This window comes from Hoplias malabaricus, chromosome 7 (genome assembly GCF_029633855.1).
Source record: "Hoplias malabaricus isolate fHopMal1 chromosome 7, fHopMal1.hap1, whole genome shotgun sequence".
In the NCBI taxonomy this organism is placed as follows: Eukaryota; Metazoa; Chordata; class Actinopteri; order Characiformes; family Erythrinidae; genus Hoplias; species Hoplias malabaricus.
The window spans coordinates 6,933,688-6,955,234 of NC_089806.1; the positions used below are offsets into that span (position 1 = coordinate 6,933,688).

A 21,547-nucleotide genomic window follows, 5' to 3' on the forward strand; every position below is an offset into this window, starting at 1 on the left:
CAGGTTCTGCTGGAAGGGAACGTAGCGCCTTCAGCCGGAGAGGAACAAAGGAGCCGTGTTATTATGTGCATATCTCCAGGCCCAGGATGCCTGTCACGGCAGACAGCAGTGAAGGGATCCCAGTGGATCCTTCACTGCCTACACCTTTCCACTCTTACATCGTCCTGGCTACGTTCCTCCTCTTTCATCCTCTGAGTGAGACCCATCACTGCTTTTGTGAAGAATCTCTCTGTGATTCACTTCATCTCCAACCACTTTTCTCGCCTGGATTCTTTTCCTTTCATCTGATGACATGGTGCTGTTATTCTCTAAATAACACATGAAAACATGCTTGAATCCTCATTGCACAGATGTACAATGAAATCTGGTCTCTGCTTTTACCGAGTCTCTAATGTGAGAAAACACACACACACACACACACACACACACACAAACACACACACACACAATACAGTGGGCAGCCATCTCAGCACCAGGAAAGCAGTTGGGAGAGTTAGGAGTCTTGCTCAAGGACACCTCGGCCATGGATGTTGAGGGATGAGACAGTGCTGTTTTACTTAAATGATATTTTACACCCAGCTGGCCATTTAAAGCTTTAACTTTGGTCCTGATTTCATTGGCTTTCTTTTCAGGTGTGTGTGAGTGACTGGGTGAGTGTGTGAGTGACTGGGTGAGTGTGTGAAACTGTCCACAGCTGTGAGTGTGTGAGTGACTGTGTGAGTTAGTGACTGGGTGAGTGTGTGAGTGACTGGGTGAGTGTGTGAGTGACTAGATGAGTGTGTAAATGACTGGGTGAGTGTGTGAGTGACTAGATGAGTGTGTGAAACTGTCCATAAATGTGAGTGTGTGAGTGACTGGGTGAGTGTGTAAATGACTGGGTGAGTGTGTGAGTGACTAGATGAGTGTGTGAAACTGTCCATAAATGTGAGTGTGTGAGTGACTGGGTGAGTGTGTAAATGACTGGGTGAGTGTGTAAATGACTGGGTGAGTGTGTGAGTGACTGGGTGAGTGTGTGAAACTGTCTGCAGGTGTGACTGGGTGAGTGTGTGAGTGACTGGGTGAGTGTGTGAAACTGTCTACTGGTGTGAATGTGTGAGTGTGTGTGACTGGGTGAGCATGTGAGATACTGGGTGAGTGTGTGAGTGACTGGGTGAGGGTGTCAGTGACCAGGTGAGTGTGTGATGCCCCATGATGGACTGGTGTGTTCCTTGGTTTGGAACACCACTATATTTCCATAGGTTTGTAGACACCTCTCATAACTACTGATTTTTTTTTCTCCTGATTGTCCCTGTATCATCCTCCTAGACAGAGACACCTCTCTTGCACAGAATCGCTTTCGCTGTGATTTGCTGCAGTTGATTTTCTCCAGGTTCTCCTCGTTTTATCTGATGTCATGATAGACCTCCCTGACTATGCGTTTTCTGTGTTTTTAATATGCACATGTTGTAAAAACGGAGCCTACGTTCAGCTGAAGGTTTCAGACAGGAGACAAGTACCAAGGCGTGCTTTAGTTCGTCTCAAGATGGTGGACGAGCTAAAGATAGCTGCGCCTCCGAGTGTTTGAATGTGTTTTATTATTTACTAGTGCGGTTGTAGCGGCGAAGTGGCTCGTGAGCGAGCCCTCGGATTGTTTATTCACAAAGTGGGGCGTCTGGGAGAAATCTACATATTCATATTGATGCATAAATCTTGCATGAACCTTTCTTTGCCTTTTAGTGTTGTGGTGCGGGGAAGGGAGCCCTCGCAGAAACACATTCTTACTTAATCTAAATTGGGTTAGACTCTGCCCCCCCCCCCCTCCAAACACACACACACACACACACACACTAAATGGGCAACTCATAAAAGACAACAAATCTCGCTGGGGGTCATTGCCTTCCATCAGGGCCTCTCAGAAAGCTCCTGCTTTAAACAATGCACTGCTCTGTCAGAGAAACTGTGGCGTGAGCTTACATAAGCATTTGATGGAAAGAGACACAACAGTCGGAGGACATCGAGCACAAGCCACACAAACGAAGCCTTTGTGCTGGAGATGTTCTGTTCGGTTCTGCAGAGGGTCAGCCACGGCACAGCTCCGCTGAGAGCCAGTAAAGCAGCAGTGAGAAACTTGGGACTACTCAAACAACATGGTCTCAGCTCTCATTTCATCCATGGTCTCAGCTCTCATTTCATCCAAATGTGAATGAAAGAACATCCCCAGTGTTCGTATACTACGTTCAGCATGCACCAATCAGCCACAAGGTTAAAAGCCACAAGGTTTTGTGGGCTATGGGGTGTTCCTGGTGGTTAATACCTACCAAAAGTGGTCCAAGGAAGGACAGCCGGTGAACTCACAACAGGACTGTGGGTCCCTAAGGCTCTCTAGTGCACAAGGGACACCGATGATAGGGTCCAGTACTAACCGTGGTGTTAGGCATCTTGGAAAATATCTCACTCTTAGATGAAAATGAAGATGGGTGGAGGGCTGCAGTATCGGTGATATCACAGTACTTTAAGGGAACACTAGATAGTATTTTAACCTTCCTTCTAACATTAGGTTTGGGCAGTATAGCGATAATATTGTCTACCACGGTACGTAAAAATGTGGAATATATCTCAATATGTCAAATTTCTGTTCTGTCTTAAAGTACAAGGCCATAAAGTTAATTCATGTGCATTTAAGAGAGCCACAGTGAGGGGGCGCTGTGGGAGCTCACTGACTGTGGGGGCTAGAGAGGAATGAAGCTGAAAACAGCCAAAATACTCAGAAAACCCTTCACTGGACTTTGTGCTGCTCACATGTATGAGGCTTTATCTCTAAATGTGTGTGATTTGAGCCTCAGTTCACTGGAACTGTGTTGTGCTGTGCTATACTACAAGTGCCTGTTAGCTGGTCAGCTGTGCTTTTAAACAGTGTAGAACTTTTAAATTAGTTTCTCTAGCACCAGTCGCTGAAATGTGCTCTCTCAGAATTTTATTTTATTTATTTATTTATTTTTAAATCATAAACACGTGTGTCTGTGTGCGCTGAACTGCACAGCACCGAAAACCCCTCCCTCCAACCACACTCACAGATATGAAGCTCATGCACCCAGACTCGACTTGTGCACCTCCCTACGATTGAGGGTTTAAACAGTAATTTAAAAAAGAATAACACTCTATTCTACAAAATCAAAATCTTACGTAATGTTCCTATAAGCAATTCTTTCCAATATATGACATGTTTCAAAGTAGATTTGGGGTTTGGAATTTTAAAACAGTCAGAAATGACCCATAACACTACATCTGACTGCAGTCTTGTTGCACAGTTTGCGGGTTGGTAGGATTCAAATATACACTCTAATAAGCACAGGCACTGAAAATGTTTTACAACAACATGTCCCCTTTAAAACACCTGCTCTGATATTTCAAGCCAGATCAGTCAGAATCAGTGCTGGTTTGTTCTTTTGTTCCTCAGACGTGAAACCCATGGCTCCGCTGGGTATTGGATCGGTAGCGTCTCTCTACTCTCTTCAGCACTTACTTTCGTAAATGACCCCATGACAAAGATCTCCACGTTGGGTATTAGTACTCGGCTTGAAACAGGATGATGCATTTTAATTGCGTTGACCATTTAGTGCCGCTGGGCTTTTTGTTTGCTGTGGCTCTCTCGTCTTTGTGGAGGACCATTTAGACGGCTGGCAAGAGTTGGATTGCTGATGGACAGTGGAAGCAGGCCAAGATGCTTTTTCCCTTTCTCTGTTTGCCTCTCTCCCTCCCTCTATCTCTCCGTTCTCCTCCCTCATTAGGCCGTGCTCATTGTGAAGCTAATGCTGTGTTGCTAGCACTAGTCTGGGCTCGTTTGAATGCAGCATGTAGCATGCTCTCTATTCAGACTGCCATGGCTGATTGATTGGCTTTTGTCTCACTGATTAGAGGCAGCTCGTGTCTCCACACAACAAAATAAATATAGGAATGGAAAGAGAGAGAAAGAGAGAGAGAGAGAGAGAGAGACCCCTAGCTTTATCACCGACAGAATAAACTTTCATCTCAATCAAGGACTGAGAACTGGAGTGAGCACTTCACTGAAATCAGCCCGGATGCCCTGCCCTGCCTGCGCAGTAATGAGATGCTGAGCTCCCTCAGCTCAGCAATAATCAGTCCAGCGTAAGAAAATGGAAAATATAATGACAAAGCTGGTTTGTTTACACAGGCTCGTGTGTGTAATTGTATTACAGTGTTTTATTGCCGTTGACGCTGTCATACTTTACCGCTAGCTGACCATTTTTAACCTCAGCCTCAGTCCTTTTCTGGTGCACTGGGGACATAGAGCCCCGATACTGTGTAATTACAGCAGAGGGCATTACGGTCATCCCCTCGTGCTGCAGTAGCCGCCGCTACTCTCTTCCATCACCGAGGACTAGACTGAACATTTCTGTGAGGATTTGCTAGAAGCTTTAAAAGCATCGGTGAGGTTAGGCACTGATGCTGGAAGATTCCACGTGTTCTAGATCAAAAACAACACTCCAGCTCACTTCTCCACCTCTATCTGCCCCTTTGAGCGCAGCATGGTGACGATAAGCACTGGCTTCTTTTTTCGGCGACGTTCCAACGTCTAGTGTAAAGCTTTATTTGATATTAGGATTTGATAGCAGACACAATTTTAATTTTAATATCATTTTTGCTTAGATACAGATGGTGAATGATTAGTTCTGGGTCATTCGGACACTCCATTAGAGGAGTATAAACTCTTCATAGCCCATTGCTGTGAGTAGGACTGGACAATAACTCAATATCAATATACATCACAATATTTTCAATGACAATGATATGACTTGGAAACACATTTTCAATATTTCAGTATACATTATTTACAGCGTCTGTCTGTGACTGACAGTCGTTACAGGGCGCTGTTGTCAGTTCCATCCATCCATCCATTATCTGTAACCTTTATCCAGTTCAGGGTCACGGCGGGTCCAGAGCCTACCTGGAATCATTGGGCACAAGGAGGGAATACACCCTGGAGGGGGCGCCAGTCCTTCACAGGGCAACACACACTCACACCTACGGACACTTTTTTTGAGTCGCAAATCCACCTACCAACGTGTGTTTTTGGACTGTGGGAGGAAACCGGAGCACCCGGAGGAAACCCACACAGACACAGGGAGAACACACCACACTCCTCACAGACAGTCACCCAGAGGAAACCCACACAGACACAGGGAGAACACACCACACTCCTCACAGACAGTCACCTGGAGGAAACCCACGCAGACACAGGGAGAACACACCACACTCCTCACAGACAGTCACTCAGAGGAAACCCACACAGACACAGGGAGAACACACCACACTCCTCACAGACAGTCACCCGGAGGAAACCCACGCAGACACAGGGAGAACACACCACACTCCTCACAGATAGTCACTCAGAGGAAACCCACACAGACACAGGGAGAACACACCACACGCCTCACAGACAGTCACTCAGAGGAAACCCACGCAGACACTGGGAGAACACACCACACTCCTCACAAACAGTCACCCGGAGGAAACCCACGCAGACACAGGGAGAACACACCACACTCCTCACAGACAGTCACCCGGAGGAAACCCACGCAGACACAGGGAGAACACACCACACTCCTCACAGACAGTAACTCAGAGGAAACCCACACAGACACAGGGAGAACACACCACACTCCTCACAGATAGTCACTCAGAGGAAACCCACGCAGACACAGGGAGAACACACCACACTCCTCATAGATAGTCACTCAGAGGAAACCCACACAGACACAGGGAGAACACACCACACGCCTCACAGACAGTCACTCAGAGGAAACCCACGCAGACACTGGGAGAACACACCACACTCCTCACAGACAGTCACCCGGAGGAAACCCACGCAGACACAGGGAGAACACACCACACTCCTCACAGACAGTCACTCAGAGGAAACCCACACAGACACAGGGAGAACACACCACACTCCTCACAGATAGTCACTCAGAGGAAACCCACGCAGACACAGGGAGAACACACCACACTCCTCACAGACAGTCACACAGAGGAAACCCACACAGACACAGGGAGAACACACCTCACAGACAGTCACCCGGAGGAAACCCACACAGACACAAGGAAAACACACCACACGCACTGTGAGGTGTAAAGATGATTTTTTTTTTCTCCCTGATTCCTTGATAAATTAAAAATTAAAAATGTACATAGAACCACTAAGCCCTATCCACTTTGTTTTGCTATTTTGCAATAACCTACTTTTTTATACTACTCTGTGGATTTTCCTCCACTGTTCGTTATATACTGAATTTCTACAAATTGCCTTATGTCCACTTATGTCCACCTGTCTATCATGACTGGCACATACTCATGCTACTCACGTTACATGGGGGCACTGCCTCACGGTTGTGGGGAAAGACTGTTCCCTCTGGTTTGTTTATGTTCAGAAGCCCAGCTTCTTTTAAGGTGGAAGGTTATGTTTGAGGAAGAAATGACTGTTTATTGGTGGCTTTTCTTGGATCAGCCATATACCACAGTGGTCATAATGCTATGGCTGATGGTTTTTTCTTTTTAAAATCTGTGCATTGCATAGAGAATAGTTGCATGTTTTATGCTTTTATTGTAGGCAGTATTTTTTGTTTGTTTGTTTGTTTGGCTTTTGCCCGTTAAAGCTGTCACCACTGTTCTGCCCAGTAACAAATGTGGCACTCATATTTATTCATCTAATTACTCATGTATACATAATTACCTGATAAATCTGTCACATTCCGTGCAGCTGCACCACAAAGCTGTTACATCAGTGGAGATAAACTGGGCCTCGGGGGCCACATTACCAAAGGGAGGGGCTACCTTGCCCTCAGCCGATACCTCCGTTCTGTCGGAAAAGCCTGGAAGCGCTGTCCCGTTTTCTCTGCTCTACTTTGTGGCGGTAAATTGCTTCATTTTGGTCATTTTTGGGAAGAGCTTTGTTCCATTAAATGTACAGCAGTGCCAGCTCCAAGTAGGCATCAGTGGCAGTGCCCCCTCCACTTGTAGGCTTCCGTGCTCCCATTTCCTACCCACGTTGGTGTAAAGATTGTTCAAATTTACACTTTAATCTGTGGCATTTATTATTTATTTAAACATCCACCTGAGGCATTTTTATTAATTTTAAAAACAAATCAACATACTAAAAGTTATTAAAAGGACTGACTGACTCTTTATGGGGCGAGAGTCGAAGAGCCCCGAAGCATCAGATTGAAGGACCCAGACTGGCTAAATCTTTCCACACTGGTTTCTTATAGACCCGGTTCACCCTCCACAGCAGAGCAGCCAAAGCAAATGTCACTGTCCATTAAAAGCATGTATCTCCATTTTTGTCAGTTTTTAGTTTATTACATCATTTGAACGCAGCAGCTGTACGCCACACTGTGTGAACATTTCATGACAAATTGACCAATAGAAATGCTCCAAAATGACTTGGAATTAAATCTTTTTGCATTGACTTCTATTGAAAGTTAAGACTTTTTTTCCTTCTCCTGTAAATGTGTTATTCTGGAGTTCCATGCCTTTTTTTTATTAGACAACGACGATAATTAAAAGTATCTAGACACCCCTTTATAGTTTAAAGTGCATCTGTTTTGTTTCACACACGTCTTGTATAATCTCCATAGGAAATAACTGCCAATGAAATGGGACACGGAGGTCACCGATGTGTATTTAAAGAGGTGTAAAGCCCCCCAGCTCTGAGCTGTGGAGCAGTGGAATAGTGTTCTCTGGAGTGATGGTGTTTGGTGGTTGTGATCCAAACCTGACATCAGTACCCATCTTTACTGGTGTTTGCTGAATGCTACCAGCACCTCACAGCAATGTTCCAACCTAGAGTCTACAGTCATAATTACCACTGGTTTCAGAAGCAGTGTTATGTGAGTAGTTTAGTTTTTTTAGTTGTTTTAGCTGTGTATACTTGTTTTGGTTTCCTATCCTCCTCCAAAATGTACATAGTGCAGCTTCTTTTTGCTTTTGTGCTGCTCCACACATCATAAAAGAAAAGCAACACACCTAACAACGCCTGTGAGAATACCCTCTCAGTGCCTGCCTCACCCCAGGCGATGCTTATAAAAGTTTCCCCGTGTTGTGGGGTGTTCCTGAGCCTCTGCTCCTGATTTTTGTGTTGCTAATGGGCAGAATCTGTGAAGGAAACAGATGGTAAGACATCAGTCATCTTCTAAGCCTTCTGCTTTACGGAATGATTAGCGAGGGAAGGTGGAAGGGAGCCAAGAGGAAGAGCAGGATTCAGGTGCGCGGCGAAGAAGTAGCATTTCCAGAATGAATCCAGAAACACAGTGATGGAGCCAAGCCAGCACCAGAGTGATGCAGCTCCATGCAGTACCTTTGGAATGAGTTGGAATCAGGACAATGCCTGCCAATCGGCTGTATCAGAATAGGGTAGTTAGTATTCTCCTCCAAGCGTGTTGAGCTCCTGACTTTACATCAGCTGCGGTTTGAAAGGAAGCAGTATACGTTTATTTTCACTGTGTACAACGACATTGTAAGGAAAGTGTTGTAAAGGCAGTAAACACACACACACACAATCTTGTATTGGTGAAATCTGGGGACATTGCATGTACTTTATATGGAGACTTGCCATTAATATTTCCTTAAGTACTGCTAGCTTAAACCTAGCTTTAACCCAAACCCTAAACCTAGCCTTACCCTTAACCCAACCTTAAAACATGTTTTCAGTTTAAAATGTAGTCATTTACATTGTAGGGACCTGTTGGTGGTATCCACAATCTGAATGGGTAAACAGGTTTTACTCCCCACAATGGGATATATTCCTGGCACACACAAAAACACACACACACACACACACACACCGACGCAAAGTGCCCTAGGAGCTGGGTGTACACTCCCCCTGCCTCCATTATTCTTACGCAATCACAGAAGCCTTTCAGCCATGTCTGCCCCCATATAACTGGGTGGAATTGGCAGTGACTACAAAACATGAGAATATACAGATTAATAAATTACTTGTCCAATTAATAACAGATGCATAGACATTATATTCTTAGCTGTGTATTTTTACACACAGTTGAAAAGCACTAAAGAAACTGGTGAAAAGTTATGGCATCTTTTGTAGTTTTTCTTTCCTGCGCTAAAAATGCATTTACCTTTGCTCCCTGGAGAGACTGTGTTCAGATATTTTCACTTAGAAAATATCAACAAAGCATGTACTTTAACAAGGAGTGTGCCAACTTTTACTCGCGACTCTACCCTGAAGTCGGGGATGCTCTCGTCTGGGCTGTGCGTTGTGGGTGAGAATATGTCTTAATTAGCGATGTTCTTCTTAATCACTCTGCCTGTGTGAGGCATGCCAGTGGTGCACTGTGTCAGCAGAGCGGCGTTTATTATGATGGAGGATGCAGAGAGAGTGTGTGTGTGGGGGGGGATCTCAAAAAGAAAAAGAGAAAAAAGAAAAACAAAATAAACACATGCCAGATGTACGCTAGCGGTGGCACAAAGGAGACGTCCAGACAGCAGAAGACATGTCCCTGTGGGGAGGTCAGCAGCTGGTCAGCAGTGGAGTCCAGACAGGAGGACCACGCTGATTAATAGAACCTACAGCACAAGCTGATGATGACAAATTTCTGGCTGGAAGAATTGGTGGTTAACCTAGAGGTTATCTGTAGACTTGTTTTCCTCACTGGCAGAGTGTGAATGTGGCCGCATTAACATCTCAATGTGACTCACTGGGTTTGACATTGAAGCATCCACTGCGCGGCTATTCCAGGAGCCGGAGGAAAAGGTAAACAGCAGGGAGGGTTATTGTATGAGCTTTCAAATACAGCACAATATTTATACATACACTCGACAGCAGCTATAGCACCTGAACACTGGAACATGCAAATCCACTGAAGTTAAAGATGTCTGGGACAGTACCTGGACAGGACAAGCTTGGGTGGCTTGGGTGGTTGGTTTGTGAGGTCAACAGGGGGCACTGTACTGAACCAATGGTGTTGTCTCAGATAACATGTAGAAAATCTAATGAGTCTATGTTGTAGCCTGCACGAGTGCCTTACATCATTGTGAGCATTTATACATGTGAGTTGGTGTCGCCGTCGCTCTGTAGTTACACCGCCACACCACTAGGGCTGAATCACAAACACCTTCCTCGACTCTATGTAGTACACAGTGTAAAGGTGTAATAGCATTAGTTTTATAAAATGGGAAGTGCGCTGTGCTAGGAAAGTGTATAAGTATATAAATATACCACTAGAGCTGGACGATACGGGCAAAATTTATATCACAATATGTTTCTTAACTTCGGTCGATACGATATAATTCTGATATTGATACAAACAATAAAAAAAGCCATAGAAAAACTGCCAAGAACTGAAAGCAAAACAACATCACCATCAAGCAACAACCCATTGTCTTTGTCCGTGTTAATATTTTTAAACTAACTTTAAAATGGTGGTAAAGACCGTCAGTCAGTGGCAGATGCTGTAAGTACTGTATTGAATGTGTGTTTAAAAATCATATCATTGTTATTGAAACATTGTTATATCGTGATATATATCGATATTGAATTATTGTCCATCCTTATGTACTACATTTTTATTCGCTCTATGACGTCCTAACCTATGTTTGAGGAAATCTCTCTCTGAGTACGTGCTACGGTCTACAGCCTCTGTATTGTGAAGGAGTTCATATTTCCGGACTTCCTCGCTTCAGCCATGTTCCTCCAGGCAGTCTGCATCTCTAAGGTCATTGAAGTTCCTGGGGCAATCCCTAGAAAAGATTCACGGTGTGACCCCAATGTCCAGATAATCTGCCAATGTGGTCTGAGCGTATTGCCCTCTACTCTTCTAGGACTCTTATCTTTATTACGTATTGGTACATCGCTGTGAGCTTTTGATGGCATTCAGCAACAAGTGCAGTGAGGTCACCACTCCAACTCCGACCCCAGAGGGCCAGGTGGGTTCAAGGTGGGCTGGGCTCTGTGCGGGTTGGTACATGGGTTTCTAGTGGGACCCAGGTGAGTTGTTAAATGTACAGCCCACAAGGCCCTAGACCTTCTGCCTTTATCTCATCCTACTCTCGTTACTGACCCTGGAGGGGTGGAGTCATCCAGTAACACATGGATAAACTGGCTGGTAAACTGGAGCTCCATCCCTACCAACCTATAAAAAGTTACATAGTGCAGTTTCTGCAGTGCTGATCACAGATTAGCAAGAAAAGAAGCATGATTCTCCAGATTACAGCTCAGAGGGGCATCACAATGATTTTGAAGCTGTAAATCAAGGCAGAAACACTACCTGGTGTTGCTTTAACATCCCAATATTGATTGGCAGCGCTCTCTAGCTCTGGTCTACAAAGAGACGAAGCGATTAAATCTGCCAGCGTGGTCAACAGTCCAGCTCTGAATTTGCTGTTTCATTTTCACAAAGGGCTTTGAGCTTCAGGATCAATTCGAGCGCCGGCTGTCTGGGGAGCGCAGGTGGGGCCTCAGGAGCCATTAGCATTAGCCGTATGAGGCCGGGTCAGTACAGCTCCAATGGGAATTAAGCCTGATCCCTTCTTCCTCCATTGCCTTTGAAGTGCCATTGCTTGCTGCACGAGCTCTGGCGTCATAGCCAATCAGCCGCCACCGTTCCTGTGGTGTGTGGAGCAGGGAAAGTGGGGCTTGCCAGCTTTAATTTCCCAACTGTCTATGCTCTTGTGGGAGGGCAGCGGGATCGACTCCTGAGATCCCGGCCCAATTAAGCTGGTGTATGATGGGGGTTAGACTGCAAAGTGTAGAGCAAAAGCCATGTGTGTGGCCCCACACACTTTCTCACTCACACAGAGAAACTTCATCAGCTCCCAACTCTCAGAGGACTGCCCCTTAAACTAATCTAAAAGCAAATGTGATGTGACTGCAGCTATAGATGTGGCTCCTTCCCATAAAAAAGCCCCAGGCTATAGCCTTGCCTTCTATGTTTAGGTTCATAACCGTGTTTTCTTCATCCTTCCACTTGGTTAATGCACTCTCATCTAATCTCCTCTCTTTCCTTCACAGATTAGCATCTTGGAACGGCAAATATTCGATTTCCTCGGTTACCAATGGGCACCGATCCTCACAAACTTCATCCACATCATCACAGTGATCCTGGGGCTCTTCGGGACGGTGCAGTTCAGGCCACGATACGTGACCGGGGTGAGTTTGGGGATATTCACATGTTCTTATTTCTCATACACTTTGTTTTGTTCTTTTTCGCAGCTGAGACCCATGCTAAGTTTGGCAGCTGATTTTGATTTAATGCTAACCTTGGTCTTCTGATTAAAATTTGTATTAGTTTTCATCTCATTTTCGTTTTTATTATTGTAGATTTAATCGATGAAAACAAAACAATGTTTAATCATTAATTATCATTAGTTCATTATTGTTTTATTTAAGGCGCTTGCGAACAAGACTGAGTCAACTCTGTGAATCATTGGTCAATAGTTTATACGAACGGCTCCCACACGATCAAACGTGGTTCTTTGGGAGTCGACTCCTTTCATTTTCAAAGTAGACTAAGTGAAGAGGAGTTGACTTCCAAACAATCACTTCAAGCAGCGCACAGACGTGTGCAAAACATTTTGTCATAATTCTCGACTACAAATGATTAATTTTCTCTAGTTCTCATCTAGTTTTCATTGTGATAAGTAGGTTATTTATGAATATTTTAATGAGGGAAATGAACACTGGCTTAGACCGCTGACAGAAGATCAAATCCCTCCAAACCATGGGATAGGAGACAACTTTAAGCTTCAAGCAGCCACCATGCACCTGAGTTATTTCTTTCTCTGTCCCTGTCAAAGATGGCGTGTCTATCAGTGAAGACACATTATTCTCCACCACAGGGTCCTAGTAATATGCAATACTCAACATCTCTCCGAAATGGAGCCTTGTGTTATGACAGTTTTTCACTTTATTGAAGGGTTATGGTTATTTAATACCACAAGCTTTCCTCAGTCTCTGCTCTATGGCCCCTACATCCGTGTTATGTGCCAAATCATCACTTACAACATGACTCTTTGAGATTGTACATATTGAGTGGCTCACGTTTTCTGTACCATATTTTTCTATCTGGAATTTGGGAACACTACAACATAGTAGCAGTGGCCATTTTGGGACCTCCAGTGGAGCCTGACCCTTACATGAAGTCTGTTATTTCCATAATGTAACAATGACAAAGCTGAGGTTGGCTTCTTAGTGGCGTCCGCCATTCCACATTAAAGCAAGACCTAGGTAGTGTCTTCAAAGCCATAGTGATACTTCACTGACCTGTAACAGGGAGAACAGAGCCTCTGTCATTGCTACTCTGGGCTCAGCACTGCAGAAACTGCACTATGTGTCTTACGGAGAAACATATTTTTTTAACTGATGCCCTTAAACTTAACGCTTAACATTTGGCATGCTGATCTTAGACTCATGTGCAGCTGCTCCAGCGACCATGAGGTCCCACCACACTCTCATCTTCTCTATCTCATGTCCTGGCAACTTCTCAAACTTGTGGAGGGAGCAAACTGCACCCCCTCTATCAGTCTGGACACTCTAACGAACCCAGACACTGATGGGGCTTCAAGAAAGGCCAAAGTGAAGGCAGTGTTCGTGACAGAGTCTGCCTCCAGAGCTCCAGAGCTCCTGACTGTGGCAGAGTGAGATATCATGCTGGATTATGGGCCCTAATTGACCCTGTCATTGACTCTGCCTAGCTCTCCTCCCACCTGGAGATATGTGGGAGACTATTAAAGAAAAGCCATGTCTACAGTACGTCAGGCTCGCTCTAGTTGGGAGAGAAGGATGGCGCATTGACCCCTGACACAGCCTCGGGCACTCAGCAGCCTCCATAAAGTAGACGGTCAGCGTGATCTGTAAAAGAACAAGAGCCGCCCTCCACCTGAGATCGCATTTACGTGCTGGAGCCCCCAGTAAAGGCCAGTCTCTATAAACTCCCAGCTTAGTCAGACCTGTTATTGGGCTACAAAGCCCACAGATATCCTCTCTCTCAGCTGGAGCTGATTTACATTCTCGGAATATGCAGAGGTTTGAGGGTGCCAGGTCAAATGACTTATTCTAAGTAAGAAATAAGAGCTGCCTAAAGGCCCAGTCACAGTGGTTTTGCATTTCAAGCCACCTCGTGTAATGGGCGTGGCTAAGGTCAGGGATACGAATCAGTGGTGTAAAGAGTCCCCCATTTTGGTTCGGCAGTTTTACAGAGGATCAGCGCTAGCATAGCATCAAGAGTTCTAAATACTGGCATATATCACATTGTGTATAATGTCTAAATACTATTATAAAACAGCTTACACTTCTATATATGTTTGTATTTTGGACAAAAGCTACTGAATTTGAATCTTTCTTAAGTTCGAATAGCTTGCTCACAAACCAGCTAAGGTGATATCACACCAGAGGCGATTACTCTAAGACTGCAAGAGAAGCTCAGCTTCCCCTAAAATGTCAAAAAATAAGTGGTCAAATATATACTGTTGTGTGTACATGTCATTGAATAAATATGCACTACAACTTTTGTTCAGAATCAGCTTGTTATCACTGGTAAAGACGCGGCTTTCCTCTCAATCATTCCCACAGATTCACAGTTCTTTAAACAGTGAGGACGCTGAGCGTCCACAGAGTTCAATAGCGAAGCAGCGAAGTGCAGCGAAACGAGACGAGTCATTGGATAAATGCTGGGCTTTGTCCCGCCCATCTGACGCTCAGCATCCTGGGGGTCTATGAGGCAGTGGGCGGGCCTCGGCTGGCCTGGATGCTCAGCTTCTGCATGGTGATTGGATGATCTGTCTGAGGCTGAATCCCTTTTTGATTGACAGCGAAATGAGCGAATCAGCGATCCTTTGGTGTAAAGATCCGTGGGAGCATTAAATTTTCATTCTGTCCTGAGTTGAACCGGAGTCCCTGGAAAAGACGCCTTGTTGGTACGACAGGGTCACAGATCATTTTCTTAAAAAGGAACGGAGGGTAGAATTTACGTATAAATAAACCGACACATTATATGATGTAGACTGAAATTGAGCTTCCCTTCCTTGAAAGACCAGCATCCGCCACTGTATCACACCTACTAACAAGTAAGAAAGAAGAAAAAGATAATTACCATCTAATCCTGCCTCCCGACTGATTCCATATCAAGCTGACTCTCATTTGTGTTGTGATTTGTGTCCGTTGTATAATATTTCCTGTTTGAAAACTGCATCAATCAGGGGGACGCGAAATTCGTGAACTCAAAGCTTACAGTTGAACTCAAAGCAAAATCTGCAGGCAAATTTCAGTCTTTAGACTTGCCCCACCCCCTCATCTGAGTATCTCCAGCCACTGTGCTGGACTGCCCCCCCACCCCCACATCACCCCAATTTCTGTCAGAGTGCCAAACTAAGCTTAAACCATTCAAAATGGACATGGGAGTAGAGAGACAAGAGAACCAAGCAAAAATGAAAAGAAATGAGAGAACTGAGCTAAAACAGTAAAAACAAAGGCAGGGAAGAAAGAAAAACCAAACAAAAACAGCCAAACACACACACACACACACACACACACACACACACACACACAGAGCCAAAAGCTCTTCATTAAACAGAAAGATGCACAACTATGCATCTTCTGCAAAACCCTTCTGCATTTTTACACCAACATAAATTGGTTCACAAACCAGAAAATGTGGTTCCTAGTTCCTAGTAGGTACTTCAGAGTGAACCGTGATGTTGTCAGTGGGTCAGTGTCAAGATAAAGAAGCTCCAGAAAGAGCATTACATAAAACAGAAATATGCTCTGTTTGTGTGTGTTTCTGGGGCTGGGTTCAGCACAACATGAAGCCTGTTGATTACTTTGCACCACTGTTTATGAGCTCAGCACATAGATTAAAAACTATCAACACGTATTGTATTAATGACTGTAACTGGTTTGTATATATATTAACAATCACTTCAGGGGTCGGGTCAGGACAACAATTATATATGTTCAGGTGAGTTGAGATAATGGAGATATTATTCAGGTCCAGGATTTATCTTGAAATTCTCTTTAATTTGACTTGTCCATTAATATTAATCAGGTACAGGTCTCCACATGTAAATAGAAGTGAGTGTGGTATTCTATACAGAGAAAATAAACAAATACAATTAGAAATACTGATCTACAAATCTCCTTATTACAAATACAACATAAAATGTCTATAATAAATAAACATCATTAAATGCTTGTCACGAGGCTAAGACCAAATCATAACGTACTGCGTCACATACAGGTTTACATATATCAATTAGGTAAAGCTAGTAGCTAGCAGCTACTTTCCCCAAATTACTTTAAACACTCGACAAAACCCAGTGAAAATATATATATCTCGGTCCTATACAACCTCGGTCTTTAACAACAAAAGATAAAGCAAAAATAATGTCACTCACGTTCAATGGACGCACACTACCAACGAGAACGACCAAATGAAGACCGTTTCATGCCTCTCTGAACCACGTTTTTAGCATACATTTGTTAGTTATACATTGGTGCATTTGGGTAGCCACCTAGTGGCGGAAAAAAATAACTACATACAAAACTTAACCCTTTGAGGTCGGCGGGATAAAATTGAAATTCCACATAAACACGTATATAACTCTGCGAGATTTTATCCTAAAAAAAAAATACAACATACCTCGGAAACCTTGAAGGGTCTACTTTCCAACTATATATAGGATGAAACGATATATATATTTATATTCTTGTGAGAGAAGCGTAAACAACAACCGGCACATTTTTGAGGCACAAGCTTTTTTGTTCCGCCCATAGACGCGTTCTGCCATTCATATGTTAACACTATGGTAATTCGGCAGCTGCTAGTGGAGGATCATTGGCTGATAATTTGCATGAAAACGCCCAAACACAGAGCACATGTCGCGGAATTGTTTACGTGGAGCTTCGTCATGTCGCACTCACGGGAGCTGGAGCCACTGCGGAGGAGAGCTTTGTTCTGGAAAATGAAGAGGATTTCAGCTCATCTGACGAAAGCGGGGAGGACAGTGACGAAGAAAGATTTATTTTGAGATGCGGATTGATCCGAAGGAGGGTTTTTGTGAAGGGTAAGTGAAATATTTCTTTTCAAATGAAACAAACCCACGCTTCGCGCTTACTGTGTACACTCCGCGAATTCCGGATAAATTAAAATAAAGAATAAATTAAATAAGTATTCCTTTGTATATGAAAGCATAAATGAATGTAAAAAAAACCTGCTGTTGTGTAAACGGGACATTCAAGTGTAGCCTGTTGCTAATCTGAGTGCATGCTGAGAGTGCTAACATTAGCATGCGAGGCTCCAGTACCATAAGTGTGGCTTATGGCTGTAAATGTTTAGCCTAGTGTGGTAATGTCATGTGTAAATGGCCTGTGTGAATGTAATAGTGTCATCCTATGTAGCTTGTTATGCTATGTACTGCTATACATAGGTCATATACAAGTACTGTATTTGAAATACAAGTAATTATTAGTTGTAGTGACTGTTGGCATGAATAGCTAATCTTTGTAACTGCTCAGAAGCTCACATTTCTTATTATTTTTCTTTCAGAAATGTGGAAAATACTCCACCTCCAAGCAAAGACGACGGCGTCAACCAAGTCTGCAACCACCAACGTGTAAACACATGGTCCTTCCACATCTGCTCTGCAAGTTTAGCATTTTGCATTACACAACTCAGCACAAAACTTTGAAGTGGTACAGAAAACTGTTTCTTCACTTCTTGGACATTGCTGCTACCAATGCCTACATTCTCCACAACAACTTATGCAACAGGACAGCCTGACCCACAAGGCATTCATGGAAGAGCTTGTTGAACAGCTGTGTGGTATGCAAAAACCCCATGGAAATGTGAACAGTGTGATGTCTACCTTTGCATGCAGCCAGACAGAAACTGTTTTAGAGACTGGCATCTTTTGTTGAACTGACTCAAATATATATACACACACAAGGATATACAGTATGACTATCTTTAGTATATTATCACTATGTTTACATGTGAACACATTTTCCATTTATTTTAATTCATGCCAGTTATTTATTTTTTTGTTTTTATTGCTTGTTTAGTTCTCTTTTTTTGAAATAAACTGTGATAAACTCTGCCTCTGGTCTCTTCTCTTTTGACAGCTGTGGCAGTGACAGCTAATGGGCCATTCATTAGGCAGTGGGGTGGGGACCTCGCACCTCGGTTTTCGCACCTATCTTCATACATATGCAACGTAGGAGCCAGTGACTGAGAAAAACAGAGTGTCACCTCACATTTGTTATGTCCTAAGTATAAAATTACATACAATTTATGAAAAGTAGAATCAGCAGTGTGTTGCCAAGACCCGTGTTCACAAAGTTTTGACCTCAAAGGTCCCGGTGAGAAATGTTTAGAATGTGTTTTTTCACAGTATATCAGCACTTCTGAAAATAGGTTTTTGGAAAGTCTAAGTTTAGAGTAAATTTAATCAAAATGTAGATGTATGACACTCTTACTGATTCAACACTGTTGTTGCAGAGATAGTTCTGAAAAATGCATGTGTAACACTTTGAAATGATTTTTTCTCAGATGCGTACAATTTGTAAAACAATCAAGGCATGTCAGACTACACCAGGGTGTCTGAAAACCCCTCAGACTCCAGGGGGTTAACTACATGCATACTAAACTTGAAGCATGAGAACATGTAAATTAATAGTCTTTTGTACAGCCGCCCCCAAATTTGGTGGACAAATTTGACCACTAGTTGACTGTATTATCTTGAGGTAAGGCTGACAGTTTGATGAGCCGAACAACTGGGCGTGTGTAGGTCTGGTTCTTTACTTGAACCACAGCTGTTCTCACACGTCCATCTGATCCAGGTATGACGCTCTTCACTGTTCCTACTTGCCAGAGGGCTCTTGGTGCTTGATGATCAACAATGAGCACTACAGTGCCTACAGCGATATTATCTTTCTCAGTCTGCCATTTCTGTCGGATCTGTAAGCTGGGTAGAAAATAGTGGATGTAGTGCTTCCAGAAGTGATCCGCTAATACTTGAGAATGACGCCACCTTTTTTGACTTAACAGCTCAGAATCGGGATAGACCACTTGTGGAAGGGAGGAGTCTGGCCGCCCCATCAACAAGCAGTTGGGTGTGACTGGGTCTGGGTCAGCAAGGTCAGAAGAAATGTATCCCAGAGGCCTAGAGTTGAGTATTCCCTCTACTTCGATAAGGACTGTCCTTAATACCTCTTCTGGCACTGTCTGAGCTCCTAAAGTGGTGCGGAGGGCATTCTTAACAGATCTCACCTCTCGCTCCCATGACCCACCAAAATGGGGAGCATTGGGGGGATTAAACCGAAAGTGAATCTGTTGAGAAGCAAGTTGGGTTTTAACTGCAGGTTCAATTGCATTAAAGGCTTCTTGTAGCTCCCTGCTTCCTCCTTTGAAATTAGTGCCCTGGTCTGAGAGGATCTCATAGGGTTTTCCTCTGCGAGCTATGAAACGTCTGAGTGACATAAGAAAGGAGTCTGTATCCATGTTTGGTAACAGATCAAGATGGATAGCTCTAGTTGTAAGGCACTTATATAAAATGCCCCATCTCTTTTCAGTGCGTCTTCCTATCTTTACAAACATAGGGCCAAAACAGTCAACTCCTGTTGAATAGAAAGCGGGTCGGAAAAGACGTAAACTGGACGGAGGTAAATCTGCCATTCTTGGGACTTGTGGGCTGCCTCTCCATTTTCTGCAATCAATACAGTTACGCTGGTGATTCTTGACTGCCTCTCTGCCTCTTAATAGCCAGTATTTTCTGCGCAGCTCTGCAAAAACACGCTCTGCTCCAGGATGGTGCAGCTGATTGTCATAATGCTGAATCAGTAACTTGGAGACTGGGTGAGAGGAGGAAAGGAGAATGGGATGCAGCACAGCTGGACTTAATCTGTCGCATCTGCGGAGCCTACCTCCAACCCGGATTAAACCTGACGTCTGATCATATTCAGGGGTTAGCGTAATCAATCTACTGGTCGATGGGAGCGCCTTACCGGCTTTGAGTAATGTCACCTCTTCAGGGAAGCTCTCAATCTGTGCATGTCTGAGGAGTGCCAACTCAGTGTTGTGATAGTCATCAGCAGTGGGAGAGGTGTCACAGGGAGCCCCTTGTCGCGCTCGCATAGTAACTTCTAGTAGCTCTTTGAAGGTATTAAACTGCTGTACTTCAGGAATAGCTGGATCTGTTGCACTAGTTGTCAAGCCACAAAAGACGGTACTCCTTAGCTCCTCTGTTTCTTCTGTGACTTGGGCAGATGGTGTCTCAGGCCAATGGTCAGATGAATGCAGCAGAAAAGAAGGTCCATTGCTCCAGCGACTCACTCCACTGAGCTGAGATAGTGTCTTCCCTCTCGTGATATCGTCTGCTGGGTTAGAGGCTGAGTCAACGTAGTGCCAAGCTCTGGTGTCTGATAACTCTTGTATCTCTGAGACTCTTGTGCCTACAAACACTTTAAATCTGCAAGATTCGGATTGGATCCAATTAAGTACTGTAGTAGAATCTGTCCAATATACTACCTCTCGGATCTGGATGGTGAGTTCTTTGAGCAACACTGAAGCTAACTGTGCTCCGGTTAAAGCGCCACACAACTCTAGTCTAGGAATGGATAGTTGCTTCCTTGGCGCAACTCTGGATCTGGCCGCTAAGAATGCCACTTGAACTTGTCCGTTACCACCGTCAGTGCGCAAATACGCCACAGATCCGTAAGCGCGTTCAGAAGCGTCACAGAACACATGAATAGTTTGAGTGGTGGTACTACAGTATGTGTTGTGGTCAGTATAGCACCTGGGCAATGTGATCTGGGACAATTGAGGAAGTTCTTCTTCCCAAGATTTCCAAGCTTGAATCAGATCTTCAGGGAGATTGGGATCATCCCAACCTCTCTTCTTGTCCCAGAGTCGCTGTACAATGATCTTGGCTCTGGTTGTGTATGGAATAATATATCCCAGAGGATCATATTGTTGAGCAAGAAGGCGGTAGATGTTGCGCATAGTCAGTTTGAGGCATTCACTGTGGTGCTGCTTATAACGAATTGTGTCTGACTTACACTGCCATAATAGTCCGAGTGTGCACTCTTGAGGATCAACCTTCTGTTGTGTGAACCAGAGTGTGCTGCTCTCTGACCTCGAGCTTTTGGGCAGATTTTCAATGACAGCAGGGACATTGGTGGCCCATTCTCTGAGCTCAAATCCACCTTCAAGGAATAATGTCTGCAATCGACTCACCAGCTGCTTGGCTTGATCTTCTGAATGGAGGCTCTGCAAACAATTATCAACGTAGAAGCAACGTTCTACTGACAAGCGAGCATCCTCTTCTTGAGCAGTGTGCCTCTGGACATGAGTCTGTAGTGCAAAGGTAGCACAACATGGACTGCATGTTGTGCCGAATGGAAGCACTTGCCACTCGTAGATGGTAGGATCCTGGTCTACATTAACATCTCGCCACAGAAAGCGAAGGAAGGGTTTGTCCTCATCCAGCAGGCGGACCTGATGAAACATTCCCCTCACGTCGCTGCTGATGGCTACAGGGT

The 21,547-nt window shown here is 44.2% G+C and overlaps 1 protein-coding gene across 1 annotated transcript in view; it reads left to right on the forward strand.

Annotated features, from left to right (window-relative positions):
- The window catches only part of nkain2 (sodium/potassium transporting ATPase interacting 2), a 275,241-nt gene that overhangs the window by 84,954 nt on the left and 168,740 nt on the right, over nt 1-21,547 (forward strand). Inside the window, exon 2 of the mRNA XM_066677627.1 lies at nt 12,026-12,163. Within this exon, the coding sequence (XP_066533724.1) occupies nt 12,026-12,163 (138 nt within the window). The remainder of the gene's footprint in view (nt 1-12,025; nt 12,164-21,547) is intronic.